Raw genomic sequence first — 13,649 nt, 5'->3', positions numbered from 1 at the left:
GGGTCAAAAATCTAGTATTACAAAATGTTATAAGAGAATATATAATAAACCTAATGGACTCTAACTTATTAATATAAAGGCCCAATAACATAGCCCGATACTTTATTATCTAACACCTAACCTCAACTCAAGATGCATCATAAAGAAGCATTGTGAGTTTGTCAAACAAAATACGAAGAAACATACTAAATAATATAAAGTTCTAATACTACCCCTCATGCTGAAGCTTACTAAGCTTTAAGCTTGTTACAAATTTACCCAGAAAAATAAACCAAATCAGCTGGTAACAAAATCAATGGAGAGCAGCAACCAAAGTGAGTTATCTTCACAGAAAGAGCAGCAAGAACCATCACCATCAACCAATCAAAGAGAGAACCATCCAAACAAAAGAACCGATAGAGAGAGCAACCAAAGAATCATCAAAAGTGGGAGAAGTGCAATCAACATGAATCGTTGCTATTTCCTTCTGTAAATAAAAAAACCTCTTCAACCAATTAAGCTATACCAACAAGTAGTAACCTACAAAATAGAAACAAGGATTAAATAAGTAAATGGTCCCCCTAAATATACTACCAACATTGGCTTGTTCAAAAAAAAAAATATCAACGTTTTATTTTAGTCCCCCTAAAATATTCATTAGGTTTTTGGTCCCTCCAAAAATTTTCATCCATGAAATTAGTCCTTACTTTTTATTTAACTCATGTCTAACCTTCATATTATTTTGTTTTTTGGAAAATAGTGTCGTTATTTTCTACCTATTTCTGGAAAAAAAATATTAAACAACATGAAGGTTAGACATAAGTTTACTAAAAAGTACAGACTAATTTCGTGGATGGAAAATTTTGAAGGACTAAAAGACTAAGAAATATTCTAAGGAAGACAAATCAAATGTTGGTATATTTATGGCGACCATTTACTTATTTAACTCCAGAAACAATATAAAGGGGTAAAGATCCTCTCCACTTGTAATTTGTTCCATTTGTTGCAATTGGAGAGAGATAGACACAAAAAAAAGGATAATACTTCAGTGACATAATGTCACGGTGACATTAAATCTGGGCCACACAAAGGTTTGTGTTGTGTGGCCCAGATGTGTTGTATGGGTGACATTAAATCTGGGCCACACAAAGGTGTGTGTTGTGTGGCTCAGATTTAATGTTACGGTGACATTATGTCACCAAAGTGGCACCCCAAAAAAAATTAATGATGGTGGGATCCACTTAGTGATAGGACCCACCACTTATTTTTTGTGTCTATCTCTCTCCAAATTGCAACAAATGGAGTAAATTACAAATGGTGAGGATCTTAACCCAATATAAAGATAACTTCGGAAGCAATAGTGAAAGAGTGAGTGAAATACATAATTGTACATTTGGAGACAGTACACGAGTTTAAGAGCCCTAAAACACTCTAAAACTGGAAAGAAAAAAAATTAAAGGAAGGAAGATTTAACAAATTTAGAGATACGGAGCTGGTAAGAGGAAGAAGAGAAAAGTTAATGATGAAGAGATACACAAAACACCTTTCAATTTAGGGTTTTAGAGTTTAAATTTCGTTGTCTATCTCGATGTCTTCTTGCATCGATGACAATTAAGAATTGGGATGGAAGCATAAGAAGATCAGAAGCGGTGAAGGTTTACAAAGGTTTACAAAGAATTGTGCTTCAAGAGTCGTTGGCTTCCTGTTTCAATTTGGGAGGAAGAATGATCGGGGGAAGATTCAATATAGGGGGGAAAATCAATTTAGAGATTTTATAAGTTATGGTTTTTCAATTATTATAATATTTTTTATTTAAATTTAATAATAATGACGTAGAAATGAGGTGTCTTGTGATGATATCAGGTAGGCAAGGTCATGTATGATCCACATCATTAATGAGCGTGCAACATTATTCAAAGAGAAGACGGGTTAGAAATTTTCGTTTATTTTCTAAATAGGGAATCAAGAAAGTTGGTTTTAAAAATTGAGTATCAAAAGTTGAAAATTTTAAAAATAAGATTATCAAAATTGCATTTAATCCAAAAATCTAATATCTGAAAAGAAATAACAACGGTGGGGTGAGACACAACTATCTCCGTGAATTTCTGATTCGGGACAAAACATAGACCCCCTTAGTATAATTGAATTCCAGGTAACTCCCTTAGTATAATTTTAGGTTATTTATTGACTGAGCGCCAGGATCACCTTGCATATGCTCATTACCATATAAGCCCATTCTTTATCTAGCACCTATGTTTACCCGGAAAAAGCTCATTATAGTACCTATGATGCAGGAGAGTCCACATAATATTATCCTGTCCATTTTACTTGGTCATATGCCATTCGGTTATCGACTACGCCTAAGTTTTTAACCTTTTACTACATGTACGCATAATCAATATACGATGAATTTATCATATTCATTCATGATACCTTTCAGTTTCTTTTATTTATGGCCTACTCGTGGTGGGCTGTTACGTCCATCATTGTTGCATGGGAAACAATTTTGCAACAATATGCAAACTACGTGGTAATGGTGTTGATATGGCTGAGTGAGGAAGGGATAAAGATGAAGATAAATGTTTGAAGTCAGATTCAGATTACCATTTTTCTCTCACTAAGAATGGTAATTCACATCTTACCCTATCATAGTTATTAATCCTAATTTTATTTTCTCTCTTAAACCCCTAACCATCCTTAGTACACTTAGGAAAACTCCTAATTAGGCACCAGTTGGTATTCTAAATTTTGGGATATTACACCAGCCCAATGGAGTGACATGCAAAGTAACTTCTTTTATAAAACATATAAATTTGGTTTGCTACTACATGACTTTCCTTCAATTCAAACATACATCATTTTAAATCATAAACTTTGCATGCTGGTCTTGATTTATTATTTATGAATTTGAAATCTAACATATATATTAGCCAAAGATTTGCTGTAGTTTTGAACTCGTATGAAATTCAACAATAGAGCAATGATATATCTCTAGAAAAATAAAATCAAGAATTCTTCAAGAATAAAGAGCAGTCAATCACAATGCACTATTTGCCACAATTCAAGGAGGTTTGGCTGCAAAATAGGAAGTGAACAAATAAATCATGCAATTAAAACTTGTCAGTATTGTCTTGAAAAATTCTTGATGCTATTTTTCTAGAGAAATAGCATTTTCCTCAACAATATTATACCTTTTTTATGAGTTTCCATTTTCTGATATGTGAATGATTAGAAAATAAAGGATCTTGGTAAAATAAGAATTAATTCTTATGATTGGTAATTTTCTTGTGACATCTTTACTATGTTTCTTAAGGGACAAACACGGTACTTTTATGTATTTCAGAAACATTTAATAATGATTCTAAATTTAGGAAAGAAATGATGAACTTTCTAAGTGTGATGTAGGGACAAACACAACCATTTGTCGTGCTTAAGAGACATTTTCTTACTAAATGCTAAAAGCTATTTAATGTATGTAAGAAGATGATGAACTTTGTAAATTATAAAGTGATAAAAACAAATTCTATTGCATACGTCAGAGGGGAAAAAACATGGTTGAAATTGTGAAGTTTGTTTATGTTATAATTATCTTTATTTCCCTATTTCTTATTGCAAAGAACGTTGAAGGTATGCCATTTTTTTCCTTCTTCAATTCCCTTAGATACTTCCTACATAATATTTTATCTCATTCAAGTAACATTCATTTATTCTCTTTTTTCATTACAACAGGTCGTGTTAAATGTATAAAAGACTATGGTTGCCAAAACAAGTCATGTCAGTTTCCTTTGAAACCATACATTAGATCAGGTCGTATTACATGTAAAGATGACTCTGGTTGCGAACTCAAGTTGTGCAAGCTTCCTTTGTTTCCAAAGTGTGTAAAACCTTATTTTTTATTCCTTTCCACAAAAGAAGGCTTTTGTGCATGTAATTGAGCAATGTGCCCATAAAATTCTGCTACAAAATTCGATAGCTATCATTTAGTTATTGACGTTAGCACCCAATAATTTAAATTTTTTTCTTTTAATATTTTCATAGACCTTGCAATTACTGGTTTGTACTCTAATATGATCATAATCAAATGAAATAAGTCAAAAAAATAAAATTATTTAAATTGTTTTCTCTTTTCTCTTAATATTGGAGCAGTGAAATAGACCAAAACAAAGAGAAAGTATGTTGAAGCAATCAATCGTCAATTGGTTATACTGACCGTTAATCGACAAGTCTGCTACCGTCAATATGCCATAGTTTTCCAAACCAACCAAGCCAAAACATTTATGCTTCAGCCATGATCACTCTAAATCCTACTTTTGCAAGTGATAACCATAGTCCTTGTAACATATCAGCTTCCAGTATCTTACTTGCAGTAACATTCAATACTTTTACCATTGCTACAGAATCAGTTTTTTCCAAAGAAGTTGCACCACTCCACTACATATGTATCTTTCAGATAAATAATGAAAGATAGCAATGTTATCATACTTGAAGAAATTTTTTTTGCCTTAGTTTGAAGAACATTTCTAAAGAATGACTGATTTTTGGTTTGAGTATTATAAAGAGATGAGAAGCATTTGAAAATTTGCTTAAAATCCTCAATAACAGTAAAAAGTTTCCTCTTCCATAAACCCCATACTCTCCCTCTTACTACCAATTCAAACTTCAAACAAGGCCAAAGTTTTATCAATCCTATACTATACATTGAAAATGCCGATTATTACATTCAATAATAATAATTGAGGAGTGTTATTTGAACAACCAATTTAGTTGACAACTTGTATGAAAACTATAATTTACAAAGAAAAGGTTGGTATTTGCACAGAAATCAAAGCGATAGAGAGATAAAGTAAAAAATAATGTGAGTATAAGAGAGAAGTTGTCGTAAAGGTTGTCATCAAATGGATGTTCAAATATCATTTCTCATAATAATTATAATGAAATTATACATGCAAGTCAGACTTTGTATTTTTAAAAAAATGAGTGAAAAAAAAAATAAAATAAACTAGTAATTTGAAGCCTCAGTACCACATCCAATAAAGTTACATCATGTTATTTAAGACGGAAATTCCAATATTTTTGTCATCATTGGCTTCACTAAAACAACACAACCAGTGACCACAAACACCAAAAGTTTCAACAACAAAAAAAAAATCCAAAATCAAAAATTATAATAGAAATGTAATCGCATAAAACGGCTATGTGATGACACTAGGTCATATATCACTTTTGTTATAGCTTTTATGTAATTTTAGTTGAGTTCAGGTGATTCTATAAGAGTTAGAAACTACAAAAGGATAGATTTTATGTGCTGCATCAAAGAGGATATCGTGCTACGATTTTATGGATTGGATTACGATTTTAAGCAGCTTTGGAAAGCTTTGGAAAGCTTCTGTTAAGCATTGTAGCACGATTTTGGTGTTACCAGGATTTTTTTTCTATAAAAGCCAAGTTGTTTTCTGAAGCTATGGTTCAAAATTTTGGAGAGAGCAACAGACTTTTGGAGCTTAAGATCTGGTGATTAGGTGGGAGACCGTCAAAACTCATAGTGGTTATCAAATTCATGTAATGAATCATACTTTTGTATTAGTTATTTGTGCTTTAGCCATGAGTAGCTAAGTTCTTTATGATTAGGTCACTAGATGATTCTGTTCTAGCTCATGACAATGTAACCTATAACTCTAAATCTTTATGAATGTCATTTGTTTATTCAGTATAAATTGCTCTTAATGCTTTTATGATTCTAACCCAAAATAATTGATTCTAGAGATTATATGACTGTTGACACCAGCTTATAACTTTGATTTATTTATACTGTTCACCTTAACAGACAATCTAGGGATGGAACGTTGTTAGGTTGTGACTTTAGAATTAACATGGTAAAAACCTTTGACGGTTGTAGGTTCACCTAAGAAATTAGGGAATTATAATCGGAAAATAGGTTTCTGAGTCAAGAGATTGACCTGAGCAATTTTGCTAATTGTCTTAAACTAAATAATATTATTAGGATTTATAAGCAGATTACTAATGAGTGATGAACAGATGAATCGAACGACTTGGTCCTTTCCCTCATCATAGTTTAAAAACCAAGTTTACCTTAAGTTATTTACTATTAATTGTACCCCCCCCCCCCCCCCCCAATGTTGTTGTCAAGTAGTGATTAAAATAGTTCTTAAGATATGAATTATATTATTTTTGCCAATTTTGTACCACTCATCATGATTCAACAAATGACATGCACTATTGATTTCCTCATCTCTGTCTATTGCTTTAATTTTTGTGACAAGACCTACATAGTATATTTTGGTTGTCCCATAAGTTATCCCCTAAAATGGTTGTTCAAATAACATTCCTAGTTAAATTCAGATGTCAATCTTACGTCGACTACAAGACAATAATGTCAAATGCTTGTTGAAGTTTTGGGATTTTGTAATCTGAATTACTTAACAAATAAAAACAAGAGTAAATTACACTCATTTCTCTTAAGAGAAGTTTGAATTACACTTATCTTCTCTCTTATGTTCAAATATACACCCCCCCCCCCCCCCCTGAAAAATTAAGGCAAAATTACACAATTAGTCCCTTAACTTAATTTTAGGTAACACTTTCGTCCTTTATCTTTTTTTGTAACGATTTAGGTTTGTATGAGATTTTTTTCGTCCTTTATCTATGTATCAAGTAGATGGAGTTAGAGATGGATGTAGATGACCTTGAGAAACCATTTCCATCAATTTAGTCATTTGCTCCCTAAGAAAACGTGAATCTTCCTGCGATGCACGAATCAACTCCTCATGAGCCTTCAATTTCTCTTTAAGTGATGCATTTTCAGCCCTCATTTGTTCAAATTCAGATTGTAAGATGCCGTCAGATCTGGAAGATGTAGACGGCTTATATTTCCCTGCTTCCGGGCCCAAACCATATATACGGCCCTTCTTATTTACTCCTCCGACAACATCTAAGAAGATAATGTTGTCACTTTCATGTCTAGAAACATCATCCCCTAGTGCCTCCTCATGTGAATCCCTCTCAATAATCCTTTTTTCAAACTCATCCTGCAAAATAATTATATTTTACTAACAAGCTGTGAAGCCCCGATTCTTCAAAATGGATGACGTATCGTATCCCCTGCGTATCTTGCACCGATATCTGCCTGATACTTCCCGATACGTATCAGGAGAGTATGCGAAGATTAAATTTTATTTTAAAAAAAAAATTATCTGATACTTCCCGATACGTATCAGGAGAGTATATGATAATTTTCATGCACCGATACCTGCCTCAAAATTTCCCAATTAATGTTAACTAAAATAACTTAACTGTTGAGTACTGATGTGTTCTTTTTTGGATATACTGCTTCTTTTTTGGATCGATAAAGTATAACACTAACGGATATAGTATAGCAATGATGGTGCTCTTTTTGGGATATATTGTGTATGTAATTGAATAATCATCACTCTCTTAATCGTCAATATTATTTATATTTATGTTGATGTGCTACAAGCCTATGACTGGTTTCTTTTGTTTGTTAATATATTTGCATATTAAAAAAATGGTTATAATTATATTGTACATTTAATTATATAATTTTTTTTATTAACGTATCCCAGCCATATCGTATCTTGATTTTTGAAATTTTTCCGTATCGGCGTATCAGTGCAGTATCGTATCCGTATCGTATCTCGTATTCGGGCTTCAGAGCTAACAAGTAATAATTTCATACTTCATTCAGTCAACAGAAACAACTTTTTTTAAAAAAAAAAAAAAAAGTTCAATTCATGAATAATTCGAAGTAAGTATATGAAATATTTTGATAACTATTCTCCCCTGGTCTTAAACAGAGTACTTTGTCACCTGATAACTATATGAAATGTTGGCCTAAAACCTTATCTAAAAACATTGTTGATTTTTACCCGGTATGATGTCCTAAAAACTTATACTGTGTTCACTGCTTGCCTATATCAGTTTCCCAGAAGCATCAAACAAACTAACATTCTGATATATCTTTCTGTCAAGACAATTCATTATTTTCTCAATCTGCTTCTAAAATATGGACATAGTTTCATATTGAGTTGAGTATGAAATTTGTGGGATAAATTATTTTGGAGTTTGTGAGCCAAAAAAAGAGGGGGATATTTTAGTATGAGAGGAGGGAAACCAAAACGTGAAAATAAATGAGGGGGAAATAATTCAGTTTTGGCTAATGAATTTAGTGAGGCTTTTAGTGAGGGATACATTAGATAGAGATAAGTAATTGATATTAGTGAGGGTTTTAGTGAGGGATACATTAGATAGGGATAAAGTCCATGTCAAATTCCGTCACAAACATTCAACTAAAGAATTTAGGGAGGGATTTAGTCACGGAAGTTTAGTGAGGGAATTTTTGTGACGGATATTTAGACAATTCCGTTACTAATGTTTGGCAGCTCAACTTTTGTGAAAATTACGGAAATCCGTCACTATTAGTGATTGATTGTTTTCCCTCCCTAAAATCCGTCCCTAAATCGTGTTTTTCTAGTAGTGTTTTACGGGTTTGGAATGCATTGAAGTGCATTATAATTTTCAAACAAAAAAAAAAATTAAAGTCATTTCATGCGGATTTACGTGCGGAAATTGTTCTCTTCATAAAGGTTCATGTGGTTGTTTCTATGGGTTTTCCTGCGTATATACCTTTCTTGCGGATTCTAAAATCCTAAGGAAACAATTACCCGCGAAGGTATTAGTTGGGAACCTAAATCCTTAACAAAATCCACAGGTAACTCCGCAGAAAAATCAAGAGTTTCTAGTAGTATAGGATCACGTTGCATATTCGGTAGGAAACCTGTTTCCCCCGGGTTATAACAAGGTAACTAATTGTATGTCATATTGTGTAAGATAAAGAATGGACTTATCGTAATCCTGCATATATATATAAAATCAAATATAGGATGATACGCCACAAGTTTTTAACCTTACTACACGTACGCATGGTACCTTTCAGTTATTCAACATCAATTATACTATATAATTACCATATTTTATCTTAACCATCAAATAGAAGGATAGTCCAGTAATTTATACTATATTGATTAATTACCATATTTTATCTTAACCATCAAATAGAAACTAGATTACTGGACTATCCATTCATAGTCCTTTTAATTATCTTCTCTATTTCAATTACTAAAGATTAACAAGGTAACGAATTGTACGTGATATTGTACTAACCCATATTAAGGTTAAGGGTCAAGAATCATGTAACCCTCTCACCAATCACTCGTGAGTCATCTCAATCACATCTTGTTTTGGGGGTTATTGATGTACAAATGAATTGAATGTTATAGGGCACTACATTGTCTCAACTAGGGATGAAACTCAAGAACATAAACCTTGTGAAAATATACATGAACTATATGGCCTACTCGTGGTGGGCTGTTACGTCCATCGTTGTTGCATGGGAAACAATTTTGCAACAATATGCAAACTACGTGGTAATGGTGTTGATATGGCTGAGTGAGGGGACACATTAATCCGAGGGGACACACTGCCCACTTGCAGAAGCCCTGTTCTAAGTCAGCGCAAAGGGAATCGAATCCGGACCTTGAAAAGAGCACACTCTAAAATCTCAAACCAACCACTAGGTCAACCCTAAATGGGTTTGATACCTTTCAGTTAATCAACAACAATCATACTATATTGATTAATTAATTACCATACTTTATCTTAACCGTCAAATAGAAACTAGATTATTGGACTATCCATTCATAGTCAGTATCTTCTCTATTTCAATTACTAAAGATTAACAAGGTAACGAATTGTACGTGATATTGTACCAACCCATATTAAGGTTAAGGGTCAAGAATCATGTAACCCTCTCACCAATCACTCATGATTCATCTCAATCTCTTATTGTTTCGGGGGTTACTTTATGATCTACAAAATGAATTGAATGTTATAGGGTACTACATTATTGTTTCAACTAGGGTAGGGATGAAACTCAAGAACATAAATCTTGTGAACAATATGCAAACTGCGTGGTAATGGTGTTGATATGGCTGAGTGAGGAAGGTATAAAGATGAAGATAAATGTTTGAAGTCAGATTTAGATTACCATTTTTCTCTCACTAAGAATGGTAATTCACATCTTACCCTGTCATAGTTATTAATCCTAATTTTATTTTCTCTCTTAAACCCCTAACCATCCTTAGTACACTTAGGAAAACTCCTAATTAGGCACTAGTTGGTATTCTAAATGTTGGGATATTACACTTACCCAATGGAGTGACATGCAAATAACTTCTTTTATAGAATATAGAAATTTGGTTTGCTACTCCATGACTTTCCATCAATTCAAACATACATCATTTCCAATCAAAAACTTTGCATGCTATCTTGATTTATTATTTGTGAGTTTCTCTTTTATGAGTTTATCTTTTCCGATATGCTAAATGTTAGAAAATAAAGGATCTTGGTAAAATAAGAATTAATTCTTATGATTGGTGAGTTTCTCGTGTGACATCTTTACTACGTTTAAGGGACAAATACAATACTTATATGTATTTCAAAGACATTAAATAATGATTCTAGATTTCGGAAAGAGAAGATGAACTTTCTAAGTGTACTATGGGGACAAACATAACCATTTGTTATGCTTAAGAGACATTTTCTTACTAAGCGCTAAAAGTTATTTAATGTATGTAAGAAGAGGATGAGCTTTATAAATTATAAAGTGATAAAAACATATTCTATTGCATACGTCATGGGGGGAAACATGGTTGAAATTGTGAAGTTTGTTTATGTTATAATAGGACTGCACCAAGGGTCAACCCTAAGTCCTTATCTTTTTACTTTAGTTTTGGATGTACTGACGGAACACATCCAAGAGTTAGCACCGAGATGTATGCTTTTTACAGATGATGTAGTCTTGCTTGGTGAGTCGAGGGAGGAGTTAAACGGGAGGCTAGAGACTTGGAGGCAAGCCTTAGAAGCGTACGGTTTCCGCCTGAGTAGAAACAAGACGGAATATATGGAATGTAACTTCAGTAAAAGGAGAAGTGGGTCTACCTTAGAGGTGAAAGTTGGAGATCATATCATACCCCAAGTTACACGGTTTAGATATCTTGGGTCCATAGTACAAAATGACGGAGGAATAGAAGCTGATGTACATCATCGTATTCAAGCTGGGTGGTTGAAATGGAGAAGAGCCTCAGGTGTTTTGTGCGATAAGAAAGTACCACTTAAGCTGAAAGGAAAGTTCTATCGGACAGCAGTCAGACCGGCAATGTTGTATGGTACGGAGTGTTGGGCGGTTAAGAGCCAACACGAGAGTAAAGTAAGCGTAGCGGAGATGAGGATGTTGCGTTGGATGAGTGGTAAGACTAGACATGATAGGATTAGGAATGACATCATTAGAGAGAGAGTGGGGGTAGCACCTATAGTAGAAAAGTTGGTAGAAAATAGGCTTAGATGGTTTGGACATGTAGAGAGAAGACCCGTAGACGCCGTGGTAAGAAGAGTAGATCAAATGGAGGAGAGTCAGGTTAAAAGAGGTAGAGGAAGACCTAAGAAAACTATTAGAGAAACCATTAGAAAAGATTTAGAGGTCAATGAGTTGGATCCAAATATGGTCTTTGATAGAACATTATGGCGGCATTTGATCCATGTAGCCGACCCCACTTAGTGGGATAAGGCGTTGTTGTTGTTGTTGTTTATGTTATAATTATTATTTTTATTTCTTTATTTCTTGTTGCAAAGAACGTTGTTGAAGGTAAGTCATTTTTTGTCCTTCTTCAATTTTCTTAGATACTTCCTACATAATATTTTATCTCATTCAAGTAACATTCTCATTTATTCGGTGAGAACTATGTTACCCTCTCTTGTTTAGGGGGTAATTTACCCTCTCATGATATCAACCAATCAAAATGTAATATGCATTGACAACATTAAATGTCAAATAAATGAATCAATTTTTTCTAAAAATAAAAAAGTTCATCTTAATCATAAGGTAACTTTTAATACTTTTAATTTTTATTTAGAGTAAATTACATTCCCCTCCCCTCTTATGTTAAAATATACACTTCCCTCCCTTTAAAAATAAAATCTACACTCCTCTCCCTCTAAGATGCTTGAATTACAAGCCTCTCCCTTAATAATTAAATATGTACTATACTTTAATCTATTTTAACATAAATAAATATTTTTATGATATATACTAATTTTGAACCACCATTTAAGAAAAATAAATTCATTTCTTTATAATTTAAATATCAATGGTAATTAAACTTAAATATTTTGCTATTAAGTTTATAATTTATAGTATAAAACTAATTTTTATATAACCATATTTTATTGTATTTAGTAATTATTGTAATTTTATTTTTTGGTTGTTTCATATTTTATAATAGGGTTTAAAATTATATGTTAATGTAATTGTGAATAAAAAATAGCGAAAAATATGTATTCAAATTTTGATTATGTTAAAATAGACCCGTGGTACTTTTTTTTTTAAGTGTGTTAGATTATTTTATTTTATTTTTGCTAGATTATTGAGGAAGTAAAGTGTAGATTTTAACATAAGAAGAGAGAAGAATGTAATTCAAGATTCTCTTAAGGGAGGGGAATGAAATATTTTCTAATATGTTTTGAATAAGGGGGGAGGGGAGTGTATATTTTAACATAATAGGGGAGGGGAGTGTAATTCAAGAATCTTTGAGGGGAGAAGAGTGTAATTTACTCTTTTATTTAATTATATTAAGGTGTTCAATCTTAATTAATTTACACTACAAGACTTATAACAAATAAAATTTTTACATCAAATTTCTTTCATCTGGATGTCCTTAAATTCATCACTTACATTAATAAAATTTCTTCCATTCCACAGCCCCGAATGTGAGAACAAAAACATCTCCTTCATTCAAATTTCTTCTTTATTCTTCCCTATTGATCAATTCTTGTTTCTTTTTCGTTTTCTTCCCATTTTGATTGTTCAATTTTGTCGTTCCAAACTGCTGCAGTTTCAAAGTGAGAATTGTCGTTGTTTCTAGAACCGCGTCAGGTATCGTGACTTTTTATTTTATTTAAGTAGCCAACCTAATAAAATCTGCTAACACGCATAGACCTGACCCACTATCAGCCAAAGCCTTTAAGTCCAAACAAAAGAACAAAAGCCTCGTGACATAACCATTTCAGCAGCAACCGAAAAAAATGCTAGCAAACTCCCAAAACATCACAGCAGCAACACCTGCTAACAATCCTTAAAGTATAACGGATGACTTACTCAATTGTTATAATTAACTACCTCACAACCAAGAAAAATCAAATCAAAAAGAAAAATCAACTCACCATATCTGACGTGGTTCTGGAAATAACAGTAATTCTCACGATATTTGGAATCAAACGAACGACGACGATTCTCACGAAAATTGAAAAATGCGGCAGTTTAGAACGACAAAATTGAACAATCAAAATGGGAAGAAGAAATTTTATGAATGTAATGGATAAATTTAAGGACATTCAGATGAAAGAAATTTGATGTGAAATTTTAATTGGTCTAAGCCAGTCTTGTCGTGTAAACTAATTAAGATTGAACAACTAAATATAATTAAGGCAAGATTACATTTGGGGTCCTTTATCTTATTTTTTTTGTAACAATTTGGTCATTTATCTTTATTTTTTTCCTGTTTAGGTCCTTTATCTCTCTT

At 32.6% G+C, this 13,649-nt stretch overlaps 1 protein-coding gene, 1 long non-coding RNA gene and 1 other non-coding gene across 3 annotated transcripts; 1 reads left to right on the top strand and 2 right to left on the bottom strand.

Annotated features, from left to right (window-relative positions):
* The first annotated feature begins 3,229 nt into the window (after nucleotides 1-3,229).
* Nucleotides 3,230-4,093, top strand: LOC146939449 (uncharacterized). The gene is made up of 2 exons (XR_015031654.1): nucleotides 3,230-3,606; nucleotides 3,709-4,093. It is a non-coding gene; the product is annotated as an uncharacterized LOC146939449 (long non-coding RNA).
* An 893-nt stretch (nucleotides 4,094-4,986) lies between these two features.
* On the bottom strand, nucleotides 4,987-5,068 carry LOC146939448 (small nucleolar RNA snoR77Y). The gene has a single exon (XR_015033729.1). It is a non-coding gene; the product is annotated as a small nucleolar RNA snoR77Y (small nucleolar RNA).
* Nucleotides 5,069-6,647: 1,579 nt separating this feature from the next.
* LOC146939447 (uncharacterized) lies at nucleotides 6,648-8,777 on the bottom strand. Its single transcript, XM_085749773.1, has 2 exons — nucleotides 8,679-8,777; nucleotides 6,648-7,025 (listed from the first exon to the last, which is right to left on the bottom strand). The coding sequence occupies exons 1-2, from the start codon at nucleotides 8,775-8,777 to the stop codon at nucleotides 6,648-6,650; spliced, it is 477 nt and encodes a 158-aa protein (XP_085605899.1).
* Between the last annotated feature and the right edge of the window lie 4,872 nt (nucleotides 8,778-13,649).

The sequence above is a fragment of the Medicago sativa genome, chromosome 3 (genome assembly GCF_051527215.1).
Source record: "Medicago sativa cultivar Bolivia chromosome 3, Bolivia_mono, whole genome shotgun sequence".
Lineage (NCBI taxonomy): Eukaryota > Viridiplantae > Streptophyta > Magnoliopsida > Fabales > Fabaceae > Medicago > Medicago sativa.
This window is presented reverse-complemented; position numbering and strand designations above follow the sequence as displayed.